The 9,719-nt window shown below is 40.1% G+C and overlaps 1 protein-coding gene across 1 annotated transcript; it reads left to right on the top strand.

Annotated features, from left to right (window-relative positions):
• Positions 1–331: 331 nt before the first annotated feature.
• LOC113054083 (interferon-induced very large GTPase 1-like) lies at positions 332–9,372 on the top strand. The gene is made up of 3 exons (XM_026219397.1): positions 332–763; positions 1,609–2,367; positions 4,495–9,372. Exons 1-3 carry the CDS (start codon positions 332–334, stop codon positions 9,301–9,303), a joined length of 6,000 nt encoding a protein of 1,999 aa, XP_026075182.1. The 3' UTR covers positions 9,304–9,372.
• Positions 9,373–9,719: the final 347 nt, after the last annotated feature.

The raw sequence follows: 9,719 nt of genomic DNA, 5'->3' as shown, positions 1-9,719 counted from the left end.
TGGCCACAACAAAACTAAGTAAACCAACCAAGTCACCTTACGAGCACTGTAGAAATTGATAAAAATTATTCAAAAGAATGTACAAGATCAGAACAGGAAATTAATGAAAAAATGGAGCATCTCTTTAACAAACTATGTCCTGAAGGCTCTCATAACTCTTGTCCTGTGGAGGAACTGATTCAGACTTTCATACATAACCTACTTATGGTGGACTACAGAGCAAGAGACATTAAAACCAATCAGCATAGCCACACACAAGACAAATGATTCACATGATAACCAGACTGATGCTGATTTTTTCAAAGAAATGAGTGGGTCTAGTGTTCACCCGATGGATGTTCAGATGGCAGTGTTTCATTGTGCTGATGGTTTCCTGAAGCAGCTGATGGTCACTAAACTGTCCCAGTGTCAGTACGCTCTGCCTCTGCTTGTTCCTGATCCATTCACTCAACAGATTGAGTTTCATCTCTGGACGTTCAGACAAATCAACAAGAGCTGGAAGATGAGAAACACCAACAATGAAATCATCAGTCAAACCCAGCCAATCTACAAGGCAGAAACTCCAATGGTGTTTTTCTTCAGGTTTGGCTCTGTGTCTTCATCCAAGTCTCAGCTGATGAACAGTCTGATCAATGAGAAACACAACACGTTCTTCCACAGGAACTGTCCAGGGAGCAGCAAAAACAGAGTCCTGTTGGCTGGGGTGGTGGAGATCGCCTGGTTCTGCCCTTCTGGAAGAGACACAGATAAATTCACTGAGTGTGTAGCATTCTGTAATCTACACGGTGACGCAGGAGACCATGAGAAACAGCTCCAGATCCTCACTGAAATGAGCTCAGTCAATGTTGTCCTTCTACCACAACTGGACAGGAATGACAAAAATGCAGCAAAGATACTAAACCTGTACGGGAACAAAAAGCCACTCATTTGTCTATTTACTGAGGATGATTCAATTCTCAAGTTGATGCAAAAAGGAAAATATAAAATTGGTCTGAAGGACAGAAATCAGTCAGAAGTATCTGAAGAACTCAGAAGAGCAATAAAGGATTGTCTCTCAGAATCATCTTCCACTTTCAGACTTGAAGATGTTTCCAAACACTCAGACGTCAGAGTAGATGAGGAAGATGATGATGACTGCAGGAGAGGAAGAGAAGCAGCACAGAAGATGATGAGTTTACTGGAGAAGAAAGATCTGAGAGAAATTAAAGAATCATTTCTGCCTCATCAGGGGAAACTGTGGCATCAGTGGAGTCAGATGAACAAAGAACTACATCGGCCTCGAGCAGATGAGACAGAAATGGACATCAGTAGAAAACACTCTTCAGATGATGAAGATTCGTGAAAAGTAACACGAATCTGACGTCAGTACGTTTAAGAAGCTCTTTATTAAAGAATTGAACTCACATAATAAACAGAAGATGTTTTTTTTTCATTAATTGGCTCGGAATCCTCATAGATGAATATACATCAGCTGACCTTTCCGATCTACATTACATGTATAATCAAAAATGATCAATATGCTTAAAACTGAAAGTAAACAATGAAAAATCTGAGCAACTCATACAGAAAATGAACTTGAGAAAATATCTAAGGATCTTCAATCCGCAGACTTTGGTTTGGAGTGAATCATGTTCATCTGTGAAGAAGAACAAGAAAGACCTGCAGGTTCACTTCTCTTCTCTCCCGAGTCTTGCAGCTGAGATGATGATCTCTGGATTTCCACTGGAGCTGATGGATGGAGATGCTGCTCATGTTCCCGTGATCTGGATCTCTGCTGTTCTAGATCAACTCGTCCAGAAACTGGGAGACCAGAGAGTCTTTGTGCTGTCAGTTTTAGGGCTTCAGAGCTCAGGGAAATCCACCATGCTGAACGCCATGTTTGGACTTGAGTTTGCCGTCAGTGCTGGGAGGTGCACCAGAGGAGCTTTCATGCAGCTGATCAGAGTCTCAGACGAGATGAAAACACAGATGAACTTTGACTATATTCTGGTTGTTGATACTGAGGGTCTTCGTGCTCTAGAACTGGCTGGAAGATCAACAAGAGATCATGACAATAAACTGGCAACATTTGTTGTTGGTCTTGCAAATCTGACCTTGATCAGCATCTTTGGAGAAAACCCATCTGAGATGCAGGACACTCTTCAGATTGTTTGTCAGGCCTTCATGAGGATGAAGAAGATCAGACTGAATCCCAGATGTGTGTTTGTGCATCAGAACGTCTCAGACGTCACAGCTGGAGAGAAAAACATGGAGGGAAGGAGAAGACTACTGGAGAAACTGGATGAGATGACAAGACTCGCTGCTAAAGAGGAAGACTGTGATGCAGAACGTTTCAGTGATGTCATTAGATTTGATGTTCAGAAGGATGTAAAGTATTTCTCTCATCTCTGGGAGGGAAACCCACCAATTGAACCACCAAACCCAAACTGCTGTGAGAACATTCAAGAACTCAGGAAATTTACTCAAGAAATCTATTGTCTCATGCCTCAGATTCTCATGGAATGGGACTGAAAGACTTAAAAAGACCATATAAAAAATCTCTTGAAGGCTTTACTGAATTAACATTTAATCCTCAGTTTCAGAAATACTCTGGAGATTTCAGTCTACATGAAACTGGAAACTGAATACAGCAAGTGGTCCTGGAGTCTGCACAGTACCATGATGGAAACATAGCAAACTATACAATAAAATAGAAAATGAAACAATTCATGTGGTTGAGAAAACTGACTACAAAGAGAACTTAAGAAGACAAGTGAAAAAGTGAAAAAATAAAGTTTTGAATTATTTGAAAAAGTCAAATGTGCAAATATACTGATACAATGGAAAACATTATTTGGAATCAAAATCTTCAGGGAATTTTTTTTTTAAGAGAAACAAGGAGAAAATTAAATTAGATTCTTCAGCAGCGAGACCTGAAGAAAAAGACTGATGCTCAGAGGAGACACCTTGAAAACAGTCTCTATGTAAAGAGCAAAGTACAATGGCTTTGCCATGGTCACCTGCTCTACCTTGGATGCCTGCTCTGCCCTGGTTACTTGATCCAGGTCCTCTCCCACTCCATGGGCCCGTACCATCATCCCTCCCCCATTCAGCCTATGCTCCACAACCCTTCGGTTGTGTGTTCTTGGTTTTTGTTTTAGAGTGTCTCGAAGCTGGGAGGCAGTGTTACATGCTCCCTGTGTATGTTCTGTTTGCCCTGTTTGCTCTTTGCCTTGTTTGTCTCCATAGTTACTTTCTTTAGTTGTCATAGTCTTTCATTTGACCACACCCATTTCTTATTTGCTTATATAGCAAATAATTGGTCCTTTTATTCCCCTTTGTATATATAGGGGGCCCTATCTTGCACCCAGCGCAATTGACTTTGTACACCGACGCATGTGTCATTCCTATTTTGCACCCGCGCAAAGCGCGCTTTTCCCTCCACAGAAGCACGTCGCTAAACTAGTGAATGAACTTGCGTTCCCTGGGCGGTTCAGCGCAAAAAAGGAGGCGTGTTCCGGCGCAAACAATCCCTGGTGCTATTTTGCTGTTCCGTTAAACAATTGCGCCACTGACCAGAAAAAACATAGTCTAAAGTCAGTGGCCCGTTGTTCATTAGGCTATGCTATTTTAAGGGCGCATGCTTGACCATAATGTAAAGCGTGCACAACGCGCATACACTTTGCTCATGTAATCTACAGATGCAACAGTTATTTTTGCAAATCATAAATTGTTACACTAAAAATATTAACAAATGAGATGACGGAAATCATTGTGGTGTGCCACGAAGATGTGAAAAAAATAGGCATAAATCTAGCTTACAAATTATTCAGGCTAATTATTCTCCCATCCCCATACAACACAACTTCTCTGTCTTTCACTGCTCTTACAAGAACATCAGTCTCCTCGGCTGTGAACCGCTCCTGGCGTGCGCCTGGTAAATACGCCATAATAATAGCAATCCATAATGGAACTTGCGCACCTGCTTTTAAAGGGAATGTTGGATGACGCTCTGATTGGTTTATTTCACGTTACGCCCAAACCACACCTATGAATAATAAAGCTACTTCAGACCAACCCATTTTAGATTTGCGCCGGGCGCAAGAGCCATTTATCCCGCCGGGAAAATAGCAACAGCGCCGAGACCCACCCACAAAGTTACTTGCGCTTCGCGCTTTGACACTTGCGTTTCAGATCGTTAAAATAGGGCCCAGGGTGTTTAACTTGTCCTTATCAGTCATTGTTTCCTGTATTGCTGTTATTCCCTTGTGCTTTTCTTTATTTGTTTGGTTTCATTCATTAGAAACCTTGTGCCTAGAACGACATCTCAGCATGTGTTCTCTGCCTGCACATTACAATATTCCTTTATTTTGACTGTACATTTATTTCAGGATATAAATATATTTTATCAATTATTTTAAAAATGTTCAAAGTTCAATGAGGTTAAGATTAATTGAATTACTTGTAAACATTGTTCAAAGAAAATCATTTTTGTTATTGTTTTTTTTTCAACAGGAGGAAGACAAAGACTTAATCAGACTAGAACAGTCCCTGAACCAGGAAAATAATAAAATATTAAAAATGCATCTAATTCACATACTTCATCTCAAAGACATGGACCACAAAGGACTGAGAGCTGCAGATGTTCTTCAGATAACCAAACAATCATTACAGTCCCATGAGTCTTGCACTGAAGAGGAACTGGCTGAGACTTTCATACAAAAACTTTTGATGATGGACTACAGAGCAAGATACATGAAAGCTAAAGAGAACAATGAGGAAGTTCATGAACAACAAGGAGACAATGACCGATCTGAAGATGAATGTGATATTTTTCATGAAATTACTTCGTCTAATAAAAAAACAGGCCAATCTAAGAAAATTCACCCGATGGATGTTCAGATGGCAGTGTTTCATTGTGCTGATGGTTTCCTGAAGCAGCTGATGGTCACTAAACTGTCCCAGTGTCAGTACGCTCTGCCTCTGCTTGTTCCTGATCCATTCACTCAACAGATTGAGTTTCCTCTCTGGACGTTCAGACAAATCAACAAGAGCTGGAAGATGACCAACACCAACAATGAAATCATCAGTCAAACCCAGCCAATCTACAAGGCACAAACTCCAATGGTGTTTTTCTTCAGGTTTGGCTCTGTGTCTTCATCCAAGTCTCAGCTGATGAACAGTCTGATCAATGAGAAACACAACACGTTCTTCCACAGGAACTGTCCCGGGAGCAGCAAAAACAGAGTCCTGTTGGCTGGGGTGGTGGAGATCACCTGGTTCTGCCCTTCTGGAAGAGACACAGATAAATTCACTGAGTGTGTAGCATTCTGTAATCTACACGGTGACGCAGGAGACCATGAGAAACAGCTCCAGATCCTCACTGAAATTAGCTCAGTCAATGTTGTCCTTCTACCACAACTGGAAAGGAATGACAAACATGCAGCAAAGATACTAAACCTGTACAGGAACAAAAAGCCACTCATTTGTCTATTTACTGAGGATGATTCAATTCTCAAGGTGATGCAAAAAGGAAAATATAAAATTGGTCTGAAGGACAGAAATCAGTCAGAAGTATCTGAAGAACTCAGAAGAGCAATAAAGGATTGTCTCTCAGAATCATCTTCCACTTTCAGACTTGAAGATGTGTCCAAACACTCAGACATCAGAGTAGATGAGGAAGATGATGATGACTGCAGGAGAGGAAGAGAAGCAGCACAGCAGATGATGAGTTTACTGGAGAAGAAAGATCTGACAGAAATCAAAGAATCATTTCTGCCTCATCAGGGGAAACTGTGGCATCAGTGGAGTCAGATGAACAAAGAACTACATCGACCTCGAGCAGATGAGACAGAAATGGACATCAGCAGAAAACAGACAGAAATGAAAAAAATCTGTGAACAGCAATATGAATCTGACGTCAGTCAGTTTATTAAGTTCTTCATTAAAGAAATCAACTCAAATGATGAGTTAAATGATGATGAAAATAAAAATATGTATTTTCTAAAATGGCTCAAAATCTTAATGGATGAATATATTTCAGGTGACGTTTCTGCTCTACATCACAAGTATAATGAAAAGTGGTCAACTGTCTTACAAATGAAAGAGAATAAAGATGAATTTGAACAACTCTCGGCTGAACAAGCAGAACTTGAGAGAATATCTGAGGATCTTCAAGCTGCAGGCTTTGGTTTGGAGCACATGATGAGGGAGATTGGTCAGATCTATGAATCATGTTCATCTGTGAAGAAGAACAAGAAAGACCTGCAGGTTCACTTCTCTTCTCTCCCGAGTCTTGCAGCTGAGATGATGATCTCTGGATTTCCACTGGAGCTGATGGATGGAGATGCTGCTCATGTTCCTGTGATCTGGATCTCTGCTGTTCTAGATCAACTCGTCCAGAAACTGGGAGACCAGAGAGTCTTTGTGCTGTCAGTTTTAGGGATCCAGAGCTCTGGGAAATCCACCATGCTGAACGCCATGTTTGGACTTGAGTTTGCCGTCAGTGCTGGGAGGTGCACCAGAGGAGCTTTCATGCAGCTGATCAGAGTCTCAGACGAGATGAAAACACAGATGAACTTTGACTATATTCTGGTTATAGATACTGAGGGTCTTCGTGCTCTAGAACTGGCTGGAAGATCAACAAGAGATCATGACAATGAACTGGCAACATTTGTTGTTGGTCTCGCAAATCTGACCTTGATCAATATCTTTGGAGAAAACCCATCTGAGATGCAGGACATTCTTCAGATTGTTTGTCAGGCCTTCATGAGGATGAAGAAGGTCAGACTGAATCCCAGCTGTGTGTTTGTGCATCAGAACGTCTCAGACGTCACAGCTGGAGAGAAAAACATGGAGGGAAGGAGAAGACTACTGGAGAAACTGGATGAGATGACAAGGCTCGCTGCTAAAGAGGAAGACTGTGATGCAGAACGTTTCAGTGATGTCATTAGATTTGATGTTCAGAAGGATGTAAAGTATTTCTCTCATCTTTGGGAGGGAAACCCACCAATGGCACCACCAAACCCAAAATACTGTGAGAACATTCAAGAACTAAATGAAACCATTATGTCTCATGCAGCCAAATCACATGGAATGATGTTGAAAGACTTAAAAGATCGTATTAAAGATCTCTGGGAAGCTTTACTGAATGAACAATTCGTCTTCAGCTTCAGAAATACTCTGGAGATTTCAGCTTACAGGAAACTGGAGACTGAATACAGCAAGTGGTCCTGGAGTCTGCGCAGTGCCATGATGGAAATTGAGAACAAACTACACAACAAAATAGAAAATGAAGCAATTCGTGAAGTTGAGGAAAAATATTTTCAAAGTGAACTGAAGAAGACAAGTGAAGAAGTAGAACAATCAATGTCAGAGTTCTTTGAGAACAACACATATGCAGATAAACTAATTCAATGGAAAACATCATTTGAAATCAAGATCAAAGAGCTTCAGGAAAATATTGTGAGAGAAGCAAAGAGAAAATTAATTGAGATTCTTCAGCAGCGAGACCTGAAGAAAAAGATTGATGATCAGAGGACAGATCATGAAAACACTCTCTATGAAAAGAGCAAACAACTTGCTTTGAAATTCAAAGACAAAGCAAATGAAGAAGAAACACTGGTAAGAGAGTTTGATTACTTTTGGGAACAATGTATGAAGAAGATCATCACAGACACTCAAACTTCAATCAAAAACATTGATATATTAAGAGATGGAAAACGACGTCTCTTTGAAATCTATCAGAGACATCTCCCTGTAGACCACTGGGAAGAGGGTTCTGAGTACAAAAATATTTTCATGGTGAAGAGTTATTCTCAATATGTTATTTTGAAAAGTTCTACAGAAACAGAGAGCACAGAGGCTAAAAAAGATGCTTGCAAAACAGCAAATGAAACATTTGGATTTGCTCAACCTCTGTCTCCAGAGAAAGAAGATCAAATTAGATCATTAGTCTCAGATGTTGACCAGCAGACAGACCAAATTATTCAGTCATTTAACATTTCAGAGATGGGCTACAATATCAGCTACATTCAAAAAAACATAGATTATATCAATAAAAGAGTAACAGAACTTAAGGAAGGACCAGTGAAATATGTGTTCAAGAATGAATTCTTCAGGGATTTGGTTCTTTCCATCTGTAAGAAAGCAAACGATAAGATCACTGAAGAACACAGACTGTTCAGGGAATCCAACAATGCTGTTCATTATTTGGAGAGAAAGAGAAAAGAGTACTATAGTATTTTCCAGAAATACTGTCACGGAGCAACATCAACTGCTGTTTTTGGCAAGATCATCTGTCAGAAACTGAAAGAGCCCATTGAGCAGAGCGTCTACAAGAAAACAGCCAGAGATCTGACAGATGAAATGAGATCAAACTGTCAATCACTGAATGGAAACAGATTAAATCTGGAGAAACACGTTCTGAAGACACTGGCAGAAGAAGAGGATTTCAACAAATACATGAACTACATTGAAACTACTAAAGATCACTACAAGAGTTTCATCAGAGATGAAGTCAATCGGTACATCACTGATAAGTTCAGTCTCAGTGTTTTACCCAAGATGGAGGAGAACATTAAACTCCTGCAGCAGAAGATCATGAAAGCAGCTCATGAATCCACTGAACATGTTCAAGTCAACAGTGGAGATGTTGGTTTGTGGTTGAAGAACTTCACACAGAAGCTCTCAGATGAGCTGATCTTCTCTGAGAAAGACCTCAGTGGAGTCAAACATGATGATGTTGAGGATTTCAACCTCCTAGAAGATGTCATTAGAGAAGAACTTCCTGCTATAATATCAGACATCAGCAGTATATTCAACACAAATACATTTCCAGTAAAGTTAGAAAATAACTTCAGACCAGATGATCTTCTGGCTGATCACTTCTGTCAGTGCTGTTGGGTTCAGTGTCCATTCTGTGGAGCCACCTGCACCAACGCCATAGAAGACCATGATGGAGATCACAGTGCTCCTTTTCATCAGGTTATTGGACTAACCGGAATACATTACGCAAGTACAAATAACCTGTCTGTCCACATCTGCACATCAGCAGTAGCAAATATCAATTTACATTTTTATCCCATTGACTCAGAAGATAAATTCCCCTGGAGAGATTACAGAAGAGCAGGAGGAGTTTTTGCAGACTGGAGCATCACCCCTGATTTCTCTGAACTGCCCTACTGGAAGTGGTTTGTGTGCAGATTCCAGAAAGATCTGGAAAAACACCACAAAAAAACATTTGAGGGACAGGGTAAGATACCAGATGAATGGAAAAAATACTCAAAACAGGACGCTATTGAGAGTTTGGATAATAACATTTGAGCAAATATGTTATTGCGAAGTCTTTAACTCACAGGACACAGTTTGAAAAGAGTTGTGTTTATCAATTCTGAAATCATCCAAAACCGCATAGAATACATCAGAATTTAAGTGTTTTAAAAGTGTTGTAAAATATTGTGGCAGTTCTTGTACACAGATTTATATTTTAAGACAACAGATGGAGGAATAATATGTTTAATTTATGAGAAATTAAAAGAGTTTGATTCCACTTTGCAACATTTTGGTAAATTTGCAGTTATGAAAACTAAAGTACATTATATTTAGTAATTACCTAAATGGGGGGGGGGGGGGGGGGGGACTGATTTAAATTGTGTTGCATTAAAAATGTGATAACATTAGAAATAAAATGTTGTGTTTAGTGCACACTGAGTGTTTTGTGTGTGTGCGTGTGTGTCTTA

Source organism: Carassius auratus, chromosome 3, assembly GCF_003368295.1.
Source record: "Carassius auratus strain Wakin chromosome 3, ASM336829v1, whole genome shotgun sequence".
Classification (NCBI taxonomy): domain Eukaryota; kingdom Metazoa; phylum Chordata; class Actinopteri; order Cypriniformes; family Cyprinidae; genus Carassius; species Carassius auratus.
The sequence above is the reverse complement of the archived record's forward strand: the minus strand, read 5'-3'. Positions and strand labels throughout refer to the sequence as shown.

Excerpts from the sequence above, each read along its gene's own strand:
- LOC113054083 (XM_026219397.1), top strand. The coding sequence starts at position 332 with ATGGATGTTCAGATGGCAGTGTTTCATTGTGCTGATGGTTTCCTGAAG. Across the intron at positions 764-1,608 it reads CAGATAAATTCACTGAGTGT|ACTTTGGTTTGGAGTGAATC; the intron begins GTAGCATTCTGT and ends TTCAATCCGCAG. Across the intron at positions 2,368-4,494 it reads GATTTGATGTTCAGAAGGAT|GAGGAAGACAAAGACTTAAT; the intron begins GTAAAGTATTTC and ends TTTTTTCAACAG.